This window comes from Calidris pugnax, unplaced genomic scaffold, assembly GCF_001431845.1.
Source record: "Calidris pugnax isolate Ruff unplaced genomic scaffold, ASM143184v1 scaffold24, whole genome shotgun sequence".
NCBI classification, from domain to species: Eukaryota; Metazoa; Chordata; class Aves; order Charadriiformes; family Scolopacidae; genus Calidris; species Calidris pugnax.
This window is the reverse complement of record NW_015090922.1, coordinates 9,525,844-9,545,492: the sequence shown is the minus strand read 5'-3', so window position 1 is coordinate 9,545,492 and position 19,649 is coordinate 9,525,844. Positions and strand designations below refer to the sequence as shown.

General features: G+C 36.6%; 1 protein-coding gene across 1 annotated transcript in view; it reads right to left on the bottom strand.

Annotated features, from left to right (window-relative positions):
* MTA3 (metastasis associated 1 family member 3) overlaps nucleotides 1-19,649 on the bottom strand; it is a 135,096-nt gene that overhangs the window by 19,825 nt on the left and 95,622 nt on the right. The window contains exons 15-16 of the mRNA XM_014951171.1: nucleotides 17,039-17,185; nucleotides 5,411-5,442 (exon numbers count right to left, since the gene is read on the bottom strand). Of these exons, the coding sequence (XP_014806657.1) occupies nucleotides 5,411-5,442; nucleotides 17,039-17,185 (179 nt within the window). The remainder of the gene's footprint in view (nucleotides 1-5,410; nucleotides 5,443-17,038; nucleotides 17,186-19,649) is intronic.

Below are 19,649 nucleotides of genomic sequence, written 5' to 3'. Positions count from 1 at the left end.
ATAAAGGTATTTAACTGATGATGTCAGTGTACAAAGTGGATAGTGCTCAAAAAGTGAGGAAGAATTCATGCATGGAAAACACTATCATACATCAGATTTCAGATTAATTATTTGTATCTGGCAGTGAGCAGTTACAGCTATATGTTTCAAGGTCTCAAACAGCAATTTTTTGCAGTGCTTTCCCAGTCAGACATGGGTTTAAGTTATCAAATATAATGGTTTATATCTTTTCCCAGGCTCCTCTCTAATACACCACTGAATGTTTCTTTTACTTGAGATAACATGCACAGGCAAAAAATGAGCAGGAAATGTACAAGGTACAAAAAGTGTATTTCCTATGGCATAAACTCTGAAGAACAGTTAAACCTGATGGGAAAAGTATGTGCTTTTTATAATACTTTTTCCCCTGGCAGAGATAGATGTAGTTATGAATTCTGAGCTTCTGCTTTGTCTACTTTTATTAGACCCTAACTCTTATTTCAGGCAAGAGATAACATTAGAGAAAATGGTGCGAGGGTTACAAAATAATCTCATTTCTGCTGCATCACATTGGTTAGAATTTTCTTTTTTATTTGACTTCTCCTCTGGTCCTTCCAAACTCTTTGAAGAAAATAATTACATTTCACTTAAGGACAATAGAAAATAAGATCATTGTTCTCCAGTATATGCTAGGGACCACAATAAACTAAAACAATTTAAGTTCTTGAGTTCATTAGTTCCTCTCAAAAATGTATTTATCACTGTATATAAAAATGAGCATTCAACATCACTGTCATACTAACTAATATCAACACCAAGAGCAAAATGAACTTTCATATGAAGTACTTGTCAAATGGTTTCTTGTTGTTGTTTTTTTTTTTTTTTTTAATTATGATGATTTTACATTTTCCACCTCTAGCACACACTTATGCTATCAAGGTTATGAAAGCCTCAGGAATCCTAGCTGTACTACTACAGAAGCCCTATTCATTCACAACCCCTCCATGCAGAAAGCTCCAATAATTTCATCATAACACTGCCATGTGCAATTAGCAGGTGGCATTTTGATTTTGAGTGTGAACATCACTAATAAGCTGTGCTGTGATTTTGCAACAAAACCACTGGTATTAAGAGTCCGCATACCAGTGGCAGATCACACAGCAGCACCTGAGAAGCAAGAGCTTTACCCAACATTTGGTAACTGTTGTGTTGGACAAATCCTCCTCCCTCCTGAGTGACTCCTTTGTCCCATGCTTTTCCTCATCTCAATCTGGATATGTACATTGAGATCTCTTGTATCACAGAGTTATCTGGGAAGAGTTTCACCTCCAAACAGGAGGTCTACGCACTGCAGACTGCACACATTCTCAGAGACCTCTGAGACCAAAGGCAAACTTTTCAAGGTCTTCAACATGGAGGAGTTAATGGGAAGACCATTTGTTATAATGTCTTCACAGCTTCACCCATCCCCTACTAAAAGATTTCTCTGTGGGAACCATTCTCAGGTATTTTACTCCCAGGTTCAATTTTTGAGAGCTGCAGGGATATCAATTTCCCATTTGCATAAAGAAACGTTCATTTCTCACTGAGCAACTGAGACACCTCCAATGTTCAGTGAACGCAATAGTCTCTCCCATGAAGAAGCAATTTAAGAATGTGTTTCTCTCTGTTAAATCTTCAGGAAGCAGCAGCACTCGTTCAATCAGTTGCTTAACTGTAAATACAGGTCTTTCAACACCAGGTGCACCAGGCATAAGGCTCTGCTGTGTCTGAGAAACAGAGGAATTAGCTGTATAGCATTGCTATACAAGTGGTATGTGCTGTAGGGTAATTTACCAGTCCAACAAAGTTTGGATACTATTCAAAAGACACCTACAAAGACAGTCCACGAGCACCTTATATTAAAGTGGCAATTTAAGCCAGCATCTATATTACAGAGGGTAAATCTGCTATCCTCACTAGCTCCCAGAGGAATTTCAAGCACAAGGATATTAAGATGTGTGTTGGAAAGTCAAGGGAGGAATCCTGTACAAATTCAGTAATGGGACTCAGATCCTGAATCGCAGTCAAGGCACCTGTCTTTAAGTTTCTCAACTTGTATTTGGATATAAATGGCCAAGCACTTATTCATCGAGTGCCACCGAAGAATCTAAAAAGACAATCAGCTTTGAAATAAATACATAACACTAACAAGCATTATAAGTGTAAAACATAATGGTGAATGCTCTGGCTGAAAGAATGTTTAAATGGGTTATCATAAATTCCTAAGTGGACTTGAATTTATGATCTCTTATGATCCTTTCAAAATGGAAAAAACACCCAATTGCATTTTTAAAATTTTTGTTGCATCTTTAAACAAAAAATCAAATCAAATCAGAGTAAAAGCAGCTCACTATAGGGAGGAAAAAAAAATCATGAGAAGAAAACAGCCACGTTCAGATGATTGGCAATAATCTATATAAATTGGTTCAATATATTTTGTGTTGACCTAATTATAACAGGATATAGTGTAAAATAAGTGTAGGATTATATTTAATAAGTTAAATACGTTTGAATCGGGTATTGATTCTCCTTTGCCACACCTGGAGTGTTCTTATTTGCAAAAGTGTTAGCTTGATATTTCTAATAAGCATCAAGGTTTGAAGCTAGTTTACTTTACTTATTCATAGAGATTTGAGATGAATGCAAAAACTACAAAACATAGTCTCCACACAGCATGGAGTCACAAACATTGATACTAGTATGCAGGCACACGTTCTTTTTGGGTATTGCATTTCATTTTAGAAACCCGAAGGCTATTAAAAAAAAAAAAGATTTTCAAACAGCAGATCATATACAAGAAATTAGCAAATAGTCAACACAAGTATTACTTTTGAACCTGCTGATTTTCTACCAAACCTTTCACAAATCACATACAGTAGATGTAATGCTGAAAATCCAACTTTTCTGTACAAGGGGGGGGAAATAACCGAAAAAATCCAACCTTCCTTCCCCCCAGTTGACTTGCCAAAAAATTTGCTAAAATACTGCAATGTTTATAGCCTATGTATTTCACTGAAGTTACACAAAAGCCGAATAAACTATTTCTTTAAAAGTAGAATTTTTAATGAAACATTTATTTATATAAATCAGTAATGAAAGACTAACCCAGATGCCTATCTACAGAATAAGAGGAAATTTGTTTATAGTTAAAACATAGAAGATCCCCTCCCTCCTCCCTATACCCTTACATTTTTTTCTAGTTTTTCATTTTTATGAGCAAGAATCTGAAACAAAAAACAGGGAGCCTTCGTTGTATTACAATACAGAAGAAGAATTCTTGTAATGTTCTCAGAAAAACTGCACTTTTTCCTTAGCAAAGTACACTCTATTCCTCATCACCTTTGATTTTAATATAAATCTGAATCTTCAGAGACAAGATCAGATTTAATGCCTGCCTTATACTATTACACCACCTATAAATGCAACTTAAAAGGAGTTCTAATACTTTGCCTTGGTAAGACAAAAGCCTTTTCACATCAAAGCATCCAAAGCCGTACACAGGTTTGCTGCTATACCCCTCACATTCTGATTGACTAAAAATCATGCAAACATTTTATCTGTTACAATATCAACCATAATACAGCAGAAAAGGGGGACTTTATTTCAGAGTAATTATTTAGTGCAATAGTCATTAAAAAATGGATCTCAGTAGTATTGCTTTACTATGTATTGAATAGATAATCTCATACTGTTTCTAATGCAAGGAATAGTGTATTTTCTGCCTCTACTGATGTATTCTACCTACTAATTGGAGAGTAAGAAATTTTCCATTACACATTCAGTTATGCTTAATTGCAGAGAAAAGTGGACACACTGTTATAACCTTTTCACACTAAACAGAATACTTATTTTTAATTGTACTTTTTATGTATTTAAGTGCAGTGGACAATTACTGCACACTGACTGCAGAGCAATAGTCTGAGTGATGCAAGTTGTTAACAGAGAGGTCTGGAGAGGTTCACAACACAGCAACACTGAGAACACAAGCTATTTAAAAACCTTTCTCTTATCTCTCTAAAGCTTGGCTATGTTTTGGTGTGGTCACATTTACATAGGCAAATCCCCATTTATTTGGGTTGGTTTTTAGAGCTATTTTGATACATTAATGGAAAAGAGAGACTGACAAAATGTGTTATATTCAGCATAAAATTACTAGGAAAAAAATTAAAGGGAAATGAAGAGCGAAGTTTTCATGAGCTTCAGCATTAACCTCTAGCTCTTTTCCTGACATCAACATAGAATTAGAAATAAATACTGAAAAAATTTTCAATCCCTTCCAAAATTTTATAGCAGAGGAATATGGGTATATAACTTTAAGCACCTTATTTTGAAATGTGTCTGGTGAAGCAAACAAGGATTATATCACATCCAGTAGAAAACATCACTGTTTCCAGACATCTCTCTACTATTATGAAATTTTGTGATCTGTAGTCTTTACCTATTTATTATCCATTTGCACTGGATTCTTACTGACTATTGATGATAAAGGCAATGAACTAAATTTTTCCCTTGTCCCCTATTGAAGTATCTGTGTAGGAATTTATACGTCCTACAAATGCTGTACATACAGAAGAGGTAATAAACTTGAAGGGACGCGCTGAAGACTATAGGAATGAAAACAAACAAGCTCATATTGTGTTTTGTTGGGGTTTATTCTAAAATTTCAAGTCACCTCAAAGATCGGTCTTTTTTCCCAGAATTCCCCAAAGTGGACATATCTACAGGACAGGCATGAATCATTTCCAGTCAGAGAAAAGTTTTCCTTAAGTGAATCTTTCTTCAGTCCTTATCTAACTTTTACTAGGAGTTTGAAACAAAGAGACCAATAAAATTTCTCACTCTATAAAAACCCAAGATAGAAACTAAATTCATGACATTTTTATGCATAAAAGTTTTTAATCTCAGTTTTGAAGATGTAGTTGTCCGTTTAAACATTTTTCTGTTTCTGCAACCCAAACTATCCAACTCAAGGTAAAGTCAGATACCGGCCTCACAGGAATGGGATCCAAGGAATTACTCAGCTATTGTTTTGAACTCTAAATGTGCTCTGACACATGTGATACACACAGAAGGCAAGAGATTTTTATCAACATTAATTCAACATAATAAAAAAAAAAAATCAATTAAACATGTAACACACAGAATTGTAACTGGATTTTTCACCTATTCAAACTGACAGCACTGGTATTTCTTAAGCTGTTCAACCTCACTTTTTTCCAAGATTTCCCGTGAAATATGGTGACAGACTGACTCATTTTATCTCTACAGTGATACCGGACTTCAGAAGAAAGCATGCCAGCATCTTAGGATACCACTGCATCCACTTTGTTTTCAAAGGAAAAATCATATCTATAGACCGACCGATACCTCTAATTTCCTCTGTACTTACCATTATTGTTCTTGTTGTATGGCCGGACGATTCTGGAAAACAAAAGAACCACAGCATATTAGACTATTGTCTTTGTCCACAAAAGCCCTATTTTCTGATGCTCACCCCGAAGGCTGAGATGCTACTGTTCAGCTACGACAACGAATATATCAGAAATGCAGATTGGAGAGATTTCTCATGAAACGAGCATGAGAACAATCTTCGGTCCTGAAAATATAGGACCAACTATAGTATGCTGTTAACGGCACTCATTCTCTTTGCTTAATTATCCTCTTCTGCAAGAAAATATAAAAATGGAACTAATTCATAATTCATGTTTCAAGAAGTGCTTTTTTTTTTTTTTTCATTTTGCTTTTAACATATGGCACCATTTAACATGGATGATTAGCTCTGCAGAAAAAAAATACAAATAGAACCAGTATAATTCCACTACTATTCCCACTTCAAAAAGCTTTGTAAAACTAGACAAAACTTTTTCTGAGAATTTTAACATGGATTCTCAGTTTGAAATTGACAAACTATATTGAGAAGCATAACATCTGGAAATCTTAATTATTGTCTCCTATCTGATAACCCGGGAGTCAGTCAACTGAACACATGGTCATATTTATATAAAACTGCTAAGGAATCATGACCAGGCGAATAGCTAACATAGACTTCATCCTGCTGTTTAAACTAAATTACAGTTGGGGTTTTTTTTACCCCAAAGACAGAAACCTTATCTTTATTGGCTTTAAAATGCTACCGTTGTTATATTACTGCTATGTTCTTATTCGATGCAGTATAACTAAAGTAACTAAACATCCTTCTTACCAGTAAAAATCACTGCAAGAAAATTTGCTGCTAATCTATAAGATGCAAGATGATACTACTAGCAATCATCTCAGACTTGCTCAAAAATTTGTATAAGATATTGTATCAGCTATAGTACAAAGATTTCTTAAGGAAGAGGTATGTAGCAACACTATATGCAATTCTGGGTAAAATGTACACAATTCTGCACAAATTCAATCATCGGAGTCTCAATTCTGCAAGTGAAATAAACATAGAATAATTTCAGTGGGTTAGTTATTCTTGCCCCAGTTTCAAATTGCAATTCTTATGGGGTCCCAACTGGTATTACTTAAACAAAGAATTCTCCAGGAGTTTTGTTATCATTAAAAATAGTACTAAAGAGATTAAGAGGATATGAAAAAGAACAGCTGCACATCTGTTTCTGAAAAACTGGTAATTACGCCCTCAAACTGGTGTTTCTCTTTAATTTTGAGGAGCCATCTTAAACAGTCAGAAGGTATAGTTGAATCACCAATAGAAACAAGAGACAAGCTATTTTAAACATCTCAAACTATTTAGAAACTGCAATCCAATATTCAGCAGTAACCGCTGTTACTAGTTTCCATTTACACTTTTCACAAGTCTTCATCCTTAATCAAATCTAATTAAAAAAAAAACAAACAACAACATATGTATCAATAACTTCTCATCGATAAAGGTCCTGTAATGTGATAATCTACCTAAAGCCACCATTTTTTTTAGTTGTGAAATCCTCCATTTCCTCCCTTTTTTCCTTCACAAAAATTATTATATACAAAAATACATTTAGGTCACCAGTCCTACAGGTGGCTTTTAAACTGGTAGTATAAAAATTCAATACTGTGAAAGTCTACTGTTTCCTCACAAATTCCTGAATATATTTGGCACTGTTATAAACTAAGAGAATATCACAGTAGAGTGAAGAACTCTATAATCTGTTCAATTTTTATCTTCACAGTAAAGTTATTTTTGTTATTACAAGTTTATCTATTTTTTTTTGACATCGCAGTGAAATAACACTTTGGGACTTCAACGTTCCCGAGAAAACCCAGAAACTGCATTCATGAGGGTACAACCACCTGAATAACTCTTGAGACAAGGACTCATTTCATTTATAAGGCCAACTACCCAGAAAAAAAAAAAAAAACCTAAACAAAAAATCAACCAACATCTCTCCAAACAAAAAGGATGAGCATTCTTCTCTCTTGAAGTATAGAGAAGATATATTACACAGCGCTTCCAGTCACCCCCAAAAAGATCAAAGTGGACAAACAAAAATCCACACTTTATGCTCAGATACTACAATAATAAAATCTTCCCTCTTACTCAGAGGTGTTATGCTTTTGGCATAGTTTTATATGCCAAATCTATAAAAAATTATGCTTAGCCATGATTGTCCCAAAATGCTCAGTCACCCTCTCGGTTCCACAGATTACTGAGTGAAAGACAGAATATCTCCCTCAGGGGAACTGAGGAACAGCTGAATGTACCTGGAGGCTGCTAAAATAACGCATTTTTGAAGAGTACTTCACATGCAATGCCAATGTTAGCTCTGGGATATTACCATATTGATAACTTATTAATAAAACCAAGAAAAGAAGTGAAGAAAGATCTGTTATATTTGTAAAGTAATCTCTCTGTGTTACATTATACAATATAAACATTTTGCATATCTTTTTCTTAGCTTTAATTGCTGCAGGTAGTGAAATACCATCTAATTTGTCAACCATTTTTTAGAAAGACCTGAGTATATAAATAACGTATGGAAAGAACTGTTTGATAGCGAAGAGTACTAATTAAGGTGTCATTGTTACACAATTTAAACTTTTACATGCTCATCCAAATATTCAGATTTTAGAACTGAGGAGACACTGATTTATTTCAGAAAATAGTTACGCCCTGATTTGGTGGGATTCTGACCAATGTTTCTGCATGAACACTAGCCAATTCTGTAGAAAACTTTGCCTTTAAGTAAGGCAAGTAAGAAAGCCCTTGCTTCTAATTAAAAAAGCAGTCATGCAGCATTCAAAAAGGCATTTTACAAAAGGTCTGCACACCCATGCAACCTCCAGTGCAGCTTGAGAGCAACAGACCTTATTTAAAACCACAAATGTCTTGGTTGCAACAGAATGGAAGACAAAACTTTGAATTTTCAGTTTTAGCTGCCAAATTTTAGAATATCTTAGGGAATTTAAATAACCAGGCTCTGAATCTCAGTCGACGCTTGGTTTATAAATGAGTTACAGCAAATGATTTTGTGCAAGGCAATAATCTGTACTTGCATTTCTACCATACCAGAAAACTTCAAGATACAGAATGATTCTCTCCATATGGCTGGTGATGTGCTAGTGAAGGGGATTACTCCACTTTAAACAGAAACGGTCAGACAACTTCACTAACAAGGGGCTTTGGTGACATGATGTGACTAAATTACAGCAAAAGCAACTTCAATATTGACAAGATATTTAGAAGTTTGTTATTATGAAGAAACTGATGCACCAATGGCAGAAACTGCCTAAGATGCTCGCAGGTTCTTTCTATAACATTCATATTTGAACTCCAATAGAAACAAGTAAGTTATAAAAAAGAAATTTCTTCACATTAGAAGTTGCTTTATCAATCGTAATGACCAATCAAGTTCTTCTTCCTGTTTATGGGCACTAGGAGACTATAAAAGTTCCCCCTGTAAAATCATTTAAGGCTAAATCAGGAAAAGTCCACTGCTAAGGGATGGTGTCAGCACAGAATTACTTGAAGTCTACATATTACTCCTCAACAACATTTTTTTTCCCCTTAAGGATTCTTCAAGCCAGGACAGAAACCACATCCTTAATAACACTCCAGTTCTTTCCCAGCTGTTCACGTGTTATGCTTATATGTGCTATTCTTTAGACAGTCTGCTGATAGGAAACATAGTTATCTTTCTCTTTTATATTAATGGGGTCATCAGCAACATTAGTGGGTGCAAGGTGCCCTTCTAAACCTTCCAGAATTAATACACTTCAAGATAATGTCATTTAAACCTGTGGAAAATAAAGGCAGACAGGCAACAGCAAAGGTGTTTAGTTTAATCCTAGTAACACACCTTATCATAGTGCATAAGACTACAAAGGACCTTTTCACCCAGGATGGACCACCTTATGAAACAAGCTGAGAAAGGAAGACTGTTTTGTTATTTCTTCTCCACTTGTACTACGAATATTATAAGTAACCAAATGTAAGTGATTTTTTTCCTACAGTTTGTAGCAATGGAACGAGACATTTAGTGTTCCTTCAAAAGTATTATTAAAAAAACCCAGTAATATACATATATCTTATAATCATACTAAGAATGAGTTTGACTAAATTTGAGGAAGACCTTTAGTCTCGCAAGGCAAATTTGTAACACTGGAGAAACAATATACAGATGAGAAAAGCGAAAGCACAAAACTACAAAATTATCACATAGCATTTTCCCCAGATGCAGGATTCCACGTACACTGCCGAAGCACTTTCTGAAGGTGCCTTCCCTATCACATTATGTAATAAAATTGTTAAAGAACTATTGTTCTGCAATCACAGCGTACAAAAATAATCCACCTACTTGACAGTAATCATATACAGAAGCACTTTAAGTATGAACTCCAGATCTTGCATCCAGAACATGTAATTAGTGAGGTAATACGCTGCTAATCCTGTTATCCCACAGCCAGGATTCTCTTTCTGCAACTTTAATTCTTTAAAGTAATACTAGTGGAAAGTAGTCATTCCAGGAATTAGGTTCTGGTTATCTGCATTGTGTTCTGAATGCTAACTTAATTATAATGTTGTTCTTGTTGTTTGTTGGTTTAAGAGCTGACTTATTGTGCAATTAGAAAAGCCAGTGTTACTGCAATTTCATGCCTACACGTTACCTGGTATATAAAATAAAAAAAGAGACACTGATTCAGCAGCAGAAATGGGGCTGCTCACCATGAAGCTTGCTCTTTCTAACCCCTGCTGTTATCAGAAGCACAGGTTACACTGGGGAATACAGAGATATGATGCTGTATTCTTTCCATAAGAATTAATTTCCTTAGTACAGCAAAATGTAAGCTAAGTACGGCACACTCAAAGTGGTGCATGAAAGCACGAATGCAATTCTAGTTTTGTGGTTTTCTGAACCAGATGTAGGCAAAGCAGCCTTATAAGTCCAAAGATGCATTTTTGAAAGACAGAAAATAAAATAAGATAAAAAAGTAAATATCCTCTATTCAATTTCTAGTATACTTCCACCCTCAGAAATAAATCATATTTCAGAAGATAAATAAGTCTGAGAACTGAAGCTGAATGGAAATTATGTTTTGGCTTTGGCAAAACAAAAGCAATCACTGTCCATATTTAAAAAACCCAAAACACAGTGCTATGCTATGCTAATGCTTAGGAACAGTTCCTTCTCAGAGGAAATTCAAGGAAACACTGGTTTGAAGAAATAGTTTTGCTCCTTCTCAGTCTTTTTGTGACCAAATTCATCATATAGAAGTCACACTGCTTACCTGTATCATCTGAAAAAATACTCGCAAGTTTTCGCAGTCTTAGAAGAAAGAATAGAAGACTGTTCTTTTATTTGTAATCAAAGAACCTCAAATACTCAAGAGATAACTGTAATGTGAATTCAATGTAAACAAATGGTGACTGGATATTTATCACTGCAATACAATAAATCATTTTTTCAACTTTAAGAAATTCTGGGGGGAAAAAAAATATTTCTCTTCCATTTTTGGACAAAAATGACACGCATTTAAATATTTTCCTGCTTGTTGATTATTTTTAACATTAAGTCAAAATGTCCTTTGCATCCCTGGGGTTGAAGGAATGCAGACCAAAGTGGGGAGGGGGAATCATCATGTCATCATGAATAAACTGAAGGAAAAACATTGTTTTAAAATCCAAAACTTTAAATGGAAACATGAGATGTAGTAGCTTAGTTCTGCAAATGACTGACAATAGAAGCAGTAACGTCCTGGTGTAATTAAGGATAATTTTCCAGGTACATAATCTGGATTCTGGATGTTGTCATTAGTTCACTGTCTCCAGTATAATTGTTCATACCTCTGCAAAAATGAGAGAACACACTGACCACATAAATGCAAGTTTTAGAGCATCTTATTTTTCTACTAAATATTTAAAATTGTATTTTCAATCAGACACTTAAAATAGAAATTGACTACTCTTTTGCAAGCATAAAAACCAAAGGTAAAAAGGTTGTTAGGTTAATCTCTTGAGAGTCAGAGGTGGGTAAATGACTTTGCATAGAAAGGCTCTTTCCATAGACAAGACTCTTACCATAAAGCATTTCATATCACCACATAAATAAATGCTCCAAGTAATATATATTGGGAAATAACCAAGAGTCATAAACACTCTTTTCATAGTCCTCTGCTTCTCCAGTTAGTGACAGTAACACAACATCAATTTTTCCAGACAGATCTACTTTCCCTGCTCACATTTCCATTGATATCAGTGCACACATTTAAGTAAGAGATATGTAGCCAAATATTTCAAAATATTTTCTGGCTACACCAAGGGCTAAAGCTAGAATGCCCATGCCCAAAGCAAATTTCAGAGGAAAAACTGGCCATGGAAGAATATATAACTGTTGTTTCTCGCTTTTGGGAAAAGTGGGTAATCACTATTCAACTTTAATCCAACTTTGTGTTTCAGCACGGAAGAAATGGCAAAAGTGGATTCACACAGTAGCTTGTCTATCACTTTTCTTCTCTTTCAGTTGGAAATGACTGGTATGTAAAATGAGGTTTATAACAGTGCAGGTATATATAAAATTGATCAATAAGTAAGAGGAAATTTAAGCTGGTGTTTTTGTTGGTATTTTTTTTTTTTCAAAGTAATGGACCGCCAGGTGTTTTTTGGTATGCATTGCACGCTGCTAGGCTGCCACTGCAGCAGAACATCTCCATCTCCACCAAAACACAGTAGCACAACTATCAGACACCTTTGAGAAAAAACAACTCTCTCTGCTGAGAAATCCCATCCTACAGCGAAAACTCCTTCCTTCAATATACTTTCTTGTGATTATACTTTCACACAGAGAAAGTATATATCCCTTATGAATATACTTCCACACAGCGGTATGTAAATTAACTATCATGAAGCACGTATGAGAATTGTTTTCTCTATTTCAGGAAAATTTTGGGCAAGAAAAGCTCCAGTCTCTCTGCTTGTCAGTTAGCCTGGTTATATTTTCCTGTGTTTGTCAAAGGAGAGTCTCAAATTCCCCATGGAAAAATAGGAGTGAAATAGAAGCCTTTTTTTCTTGCTTACCTCCCCAATAGCCAATACTATTAGTCATAACCAGAGAGAGGAGGATTGACCAAAATAGCATCTAAGAGAGAAGGTGCATTTTTTTGAGGTCTTTCTCCCTTTGCCAATTGCTCGTGTCACTGTCCCATCTCCCTCACAGAGATGTAAGGGTTCCTAGGAAAATGGACCAAAAAATTGCTGTTACATTCTTAGATACAGCTGCATACTTCAGGAACAGAACAGAAAATTCGACTGTTGAAAGAATTCTCTTGAAGGCATCAGGACACCTCAGCCTGAAATACAGCATTAGAGGTCTGGAGAGGGGAGAGAGAAGGAGGATCGGGGCTGTTGATTAAAGTTCCTTAAGCTGCGAACAACCTGTTCTCCGGTTTCTGCCCACAAGTCATGAAAATGGTATCAACAGGCACAGATTGATTTCTGTACCTCATTAGTGACGTTAATATCTCGGGCATCCTCTGGATATTCTGGTTCTGATGCATGTAAAAGTAAGGAAACGCCTGCCAGTTGACAGAGATGATACTTATGTAAAATACCTTCACCCGATCTTTCCAAATATTATATGGAAAATTATCATTACTCACCCTGCCAAAACAGTAGCCTGACGTGAAACTCGACTACTTGGATGTGCTGTTGCTCACAGTTAAGCAGCTTGTGGGTGAAAGTAATTGCTCGGAATAATTTCAGACACTGCAATTTAAAGATCATATTCAAAATACCTACAAAGCACTTTACAGTCACACCTAAATGTTCTCATTGCCAACTCCAGTCATAAAACTAGATACACGTAACATTCTGAAACATTGCGATCTTCTGAAGACAAAATTTTCCCATTTGAAGGAGACTTGACTGCTGAGAACCATTTAAACACCTTTCATTGACTTTTTTTTTCCTTTTCCAGCAACAATGGAAATTCTGCATCCAGCATAGTTAAAAGTACCAGCATGCATATTACATGAAAACTCCCCAAAGTACTTTGATTTTTTCCAGAATGGAAAAAAAGCTTTCTGGCATTTTCCATTCCATCCTACAGAATGTGAGATCTGCTGCTGTTTGAAAACAAAAGGAAAAACACTTTTCCAAGACATTCCAGAAAAAGTCCTTCTCCTTCAAGAAGAAACAAACAATTACAAGATCTTCTCTCTATCTAGTTACAATATACAATACTTAAGCAGTGAAATTTTATTTAGGTCTATGCTTTATACACGGGCTCATCCATACAACTGCTCTGACCGACACTCAGATCACCTTAATAGCAAGATACCAGGGCACGGACCCCAGCACTTATGAAGAGCTCGATGTGCTCACTCGTCATTCTTGATGAAGACTGAACAATACTAGTCAGAAATGTCAGACTCCCTCATCCCTACCAGTTGCACCAGACTCTTGCTGGAGGTGCATCTGGGAGGAACAAAAGGGAAACTTGTGCTGCCTTGGCCAAAATCAACATAAGAGTTCCATAAGAAATGCTAATCGCGTTCTTATTTATTACTCTTAAAACCTGATACTAATGATGTTTCTCATTATTTCCCCCAACTCCTCCATACAGGCATAAATAAGTGCCGTTTCCATAAAACATCACTTTATTTCTGAGCCAATAATTATTATTTTGTTAATAACAAATTCTGTAAAAATACAGCACTCAACTCAGGCAGTAAGACTGACTTTAAACACGCCAATCTAAATATATATTTACACAAGTCTAAGTGATATTTACTTGAATGCTGTAAATTATTGTATATGTTAAGCAAACATATTTATATGGCTTTTTTACAAAAATTTCTAATACTGTTGAAAAAAAGCAAAACTGCAGACATTTCAATGTCAGTAACATTAAGATTGCAAAAACATTAAGAGATAAGGCTTAATGTAAGCCCACTGTGTTCATTTTTGTTTGCTCATTTCATCAAAGCATGCACTGAAAGACAGAATATATCATCATCTCCATAACTGGCTTTCTGGATACTGTTAATTGATACAATGCAATAAACCCAATACCAATCCATAGCATTTTGTAACCAAAAAAAGCTTTTTAGTATATTTGTAGTAACACAAAAACTCTGGAGGCTGACAAAACCTTTCATTGCACAGAGAGCACACTGCTGTCAGTGTAATTAACACAGAAACCACCATTTCCCATGTTAATCTGGTCACTGAGTTTTTGCTGTGTGTTCAAGAGAAGCTGGATACATTACAGCCCCCAAAACGTATTTGATATTTACCAATAACCAGAGAAGGGGTGAAATGGCAAATATGAAAGGTAAATGAAAGGCAAATATGAAAAGTAAGTCAAAAGAAAAAAAGAAACAGAGGACCTGAGCTGTTGAGAATCATTACTATTGGTTTCATTGTTTTAGAGAGTTTGGTTTTCCTTTGCATTTTACTTACATTTTGCATGCTTTTAATTAAAGAGAGGGTCTAAGATAAGAACCAAAATAGCCATTTTTAAATACTAGAATAGCCATTTTTACACACTAAAATAGCCATTTTACACTAACAAAATCGGGATTTGAGTTATTTAGGATTTTCCAGTAAGCTCTGTTTTCACAGAAAATAGATATGCAGAAATAATTATCTCCTAAAGCAATGATTTACACGTCTCAATACCAATTTTTCAAATTAGATGTTATGTTGTGCAAATTGCCTTAACACAGTTAGCTGACTGTTTGATACAAACTAATCAGTGTGGCTAATGACTGGTTTTATAAACCTGTTACTTTGAAGAGAACATCTGTACTAAGCAGAATGAAAATTTTAAAGCCTTCCAAGCACACCTCATAATAGGGACATCATCAAAATAAAGTTAACTTTTAATTTATTACTACAGCCTTCTCTGCAGTAGAAATGTAACATCATCTTTACTTCCAGCTGAAAGTCATTCCTCACTAAAACCTCACATGAAGAGTCCAGTGTATTGGTGAGCACCTGGGGATGGGGAAAGCAGCCTTTGCGTTCCCATGCAGCAACTACCAGACCATCACCACAGAACTTCACACTCAAAGCTCGCAGTGAAAAAACTGCATTTATGGCTATGCCTGTTAATGGCATCATCTTTTTTATCCAAGTCACAGGGCTGCTGTCTTGGATCACTGAATAGCTTGCATTGCCACCCATGTCACCTGCCTACTGTAAAATGGCTACATGCACACCGAGCAGAGGTACAAGCAATCCTCTCTTACATACATACTAAATAACCACCTTTTGGTCAAAGTATGTAGTGATTTCTGTCTAGGTATTATTAAACGTCCAGTAGGTATTTTCACTGCAAGATACAAAGAGCGTTGGCAATGACAGAAAAGCACAATCATTATGGGAAGATAATGGATAATAGATCAAGTTTTCTTTCCTGTATTTGGAATATTTTGGCTAAAAAGAGCCCCTCTCATTTCGACATCGATCTATTCTGTGAAGCAAGAAAAGAGACAGTCACCTCCTTTGTGCAGATTCTGTCCTGAAGAGTCTATTTCAAAGTCTAACTTTGTTCAGATTTCTAATCTCAACAACCATATGCAATTACAGAACAAATAAGCTAATGGCTTACAAGAAGTTACATCTCACAAAAAGAGAGTTTAAAAAATGCATGCATTTCTTTCCAGTGCAAACAAATAATATTCTGCCATGCTTTCCTCTTATTTGGACATGACATGAAACTGCTCACAGTTCCAGTTGGTAATAATAAAAACAAAAGCCAGTAATAAACAATCACTTTCAACATGAAAAAAAAAAAAAAAAAAGATAATTTGAGAAAAGTTTGCCTTACCCACAAATTTCCACCATTTTTTTTGCACAGCTTCATACGTGCTCTTCGTTTGCACCATACTGCAATGAATACACCAGCCAGATTACCTCTGGCCCTGCACAGCCTACAGGAAAAGCCTCTCCTGTACCTCTGTGACACCCCTTGTCCTTCCTCCCCTGCAAGCACTATAAATGCAGGGACAGTCTCTTTCTATGGGCTCCCACCTTCCACCAGTTGTTGCTGCTGCGACTACTTGTTTGAACTGACTCTGTGACACCGGTATCGGGATGCAAGATGCCAAAAGCTATTTTCCATCTATTACCAATCACAGTGTTGAGAATCCAGGCTAAGCCATGTTTAGAATTCACATACTAGCAAAGAGGCTGGCTGCAAACAGTAATTTCACAAACAGTAATTCAAAAGGTCTTACATATTACTGCAAAATATTTCTTCAAATAAAAATGTAATGCAATAAACGGAAATAAAGCATCTCCTGCATCTCTGCCTTCACCAAATTTATTTTTTTCTTTTCCTATATATCAAGATCAGTAAGAAAGATGGTAAAAGTAGTTTTTTGAAGAGATGAAATTAATATATCCATGTTCAATGAATAAGCACCACCATTCATTGCATTAATAATCAACACTATAAATATGCTATCTGTATCTTACGTTTCTGCTGGTCTGTAGTCCCTTTATTTAATATCACCTCAGGTCCACAGAAAGTTTTGCAATTCAGAGACTTAAAAAATATTTTTTTTTTTCTTTTCCTTCACATACCATCAAGACCATTATGATGGCTGTAGTTTCTTTTTCCCAAAATACTTAGTGAAGAGTGACCGGAGGGTGCAAGCAGTCGTTTTGCACTTGGGCTTTGAAGGCTTGGTGTTGACCTGATTACATTGGGTTTCACTGCAGGATGAATCTCTGTTTGAGACAAAAGAGAGAGAAAGATCATATGTACTTGATTTCTAAAATAACTAAATAAAAATAGTCTATTCAACATAAATTTACATTTCAATTTCTAATGAAAGAAAAAGAAGCTTCTTTAGCATGAGTGTGTTTGCAAGACCTTGAATTCAAACCTACAGTTCTTCCAAATAAGAAAAATCTATTTAACTTTAGATTGCTCCAGTTCAATACTACAGTGCAGATGCGTAACGATTTCAGAGATTGAAGAGATAATGCACATCAATCTGAAACAGGTCTGTGTTTACACCTTCCTACTGTTCTGAGCTTTGTATTGAAGCTACACACCTACAGCTTTTTAAGCAAGCAAATAAAAGCATTTTACTATAGTGAAATCACCTCGATACCTCAAGCTACTCAATATTTTCTGTCACAATGACAAGTTTTGAGGAGTTTTTTCAAACACAAGTCACCAGGTGCAAGCAGTCAGGGAGCCAGCCACAGCAGGGCTCTGAAGCTAAAACTACCCCAAAACTGCAACAGGAACACAGAAATGGTTTAAGTCGGCACTGGGTTCCCCAGGCACTGCCAGACCCCCACACAGCGATCACTGGGGATCTCCAAACATCTCAGAGTATCCAATGTGGTTCAGGGAGTAGGATTATTTTGGAGAAGAAAGGTGGATGTGAGGCAGTGATACCTGGCCAGCAGGCTTCAGGGGGGCAGCTGCTGCGTTTGCCAAATGCTGACAGGGTTTTACGGAAATTTCTCAGTCATCTGCCAGCTCAAAGTGGTGAAAGGAAGCCTCAGTAGAGTCTGCCTGCCCTTCACCGGGAATCTGTTGAGCCAATTAACTTATTCCCATCACATATTTGGGTTCAGAAGGCCACCGCTGCGTAGGTGCTTGGGCAGGCCTGGGTTTGCGAGGGACGTCAGACAGGCCGAGGGCAGGTCCCCGTCCCTGTGACATGGCTGCAGGCCACCAGCTGCCAGCACCGGGCAAGCTGTGAGGCGCTGGCAACCTGGTTTTGTCACCCACCCCACTGCCCCACCGAGCAGAAGAGACCTCTGGGCTGAGAATGTGAGGGCAGAGAGGCTGGGAAACAGATGAGGAGACTCAGCAGTCCGAGGGGAGTAAGAAAAGATGAAAAAAAATTCATTTTGCACCCCCTGAAGTGAAAACGCTCCTTTCTGCTTTTGTTATTAGAAAATCTGAAGTGAGGTCAGGTATCCAAGGAGGAGGCCCCTCCAGCCTCTGTTATTCACAGCTATCACGTAGGAGAAACAGAAACCATCGCACCAGGTCAAAGTCCACTGCGACAGCAGATTTTTCCTCTTTTGCAAAGGCCAAGGAAATCTGATATCCAAGCACTCGCCTGCCCGGCCTCGTGCTCCCGCTCCCACAGGCTTCAGTTTAGGGACACCAGTTTAGGAACATGAGAGTTTAGGAACACCAAGCCCCCAGCAGGTTTCACGGCACAGCCCATTTTTCATGCTGTAGAGAACAAGCACTAATTTTGCGTTTTTACTAAACTGGGAACAGAGGCGTGCTAAATGTTACGAACACTACTGATCGCTACAGCCAAACTTCCAACTGAAACAGAAAGGTTTGCACTGCTTGCTGAAGATGACCTGAATTTGGATTCTAAAATCCTCATTTGGCAATCTTTTCCAATTTTCTGAAGGAAATTATTAATTTTCCTAAAATATTATCTTATTTGCCAATGAGCTCCAGCAGCATCCACAAAAATCCCAGCAGCTGGATCAACATATGAAAATATACGTAAATGGCTTCTGTCTACAGTGTATAGGAGATACAATTTTATATTTTCAGGATGAGCGAAGAGTTGAAGGAACTTCCTTCAACTTCTCCTCAATCTGGACATCACTAACACTCCGTTAGTTTACCACAAAAGCTGTCCTTTCTTTTTCTGCAGTAGAGGAAGGCAGCAGGACCAAGCTCTCCTTTTAAGTTCTAGAAAGGAACTTAATTAAACTGCCAGGACCACTTCCCAACAGATTGAGTCCTTCTTGTGGGGTCCTTACACCGAACACTCACTCATCCTCTGCATATAAACTTCCTTCAAGTACTTGCATGCTTTAGCAGCACTTTCTAACTGGCTGCTTCATCTCCCCTTAGAGAGGTAATGAGGCATTTCAGGGTTTTTCTCTGAATTATATTATCCCATCATGCTATTACATCATGGAATAATAGTAATTAGGGATCTTTTAATTCCTGCTGCTATTATTATTGTTCCACTGCCTAGTACCTCACTGAGAATCTCCTAGCCACCTGCACCTTCTGCTAACTCAGAGAACTAACTATAACAACCAAATAAACCAAATTACACCTTTAGCCACACAACAAAAAAACAGTTGGCCAAATACAATTTATATGATCATTTCTGAAATAAAAATAGAACAGGAATAAGAAACAATACTTGAACAATCTATTAGGGACCTTTATTATAAGACCAGGTTG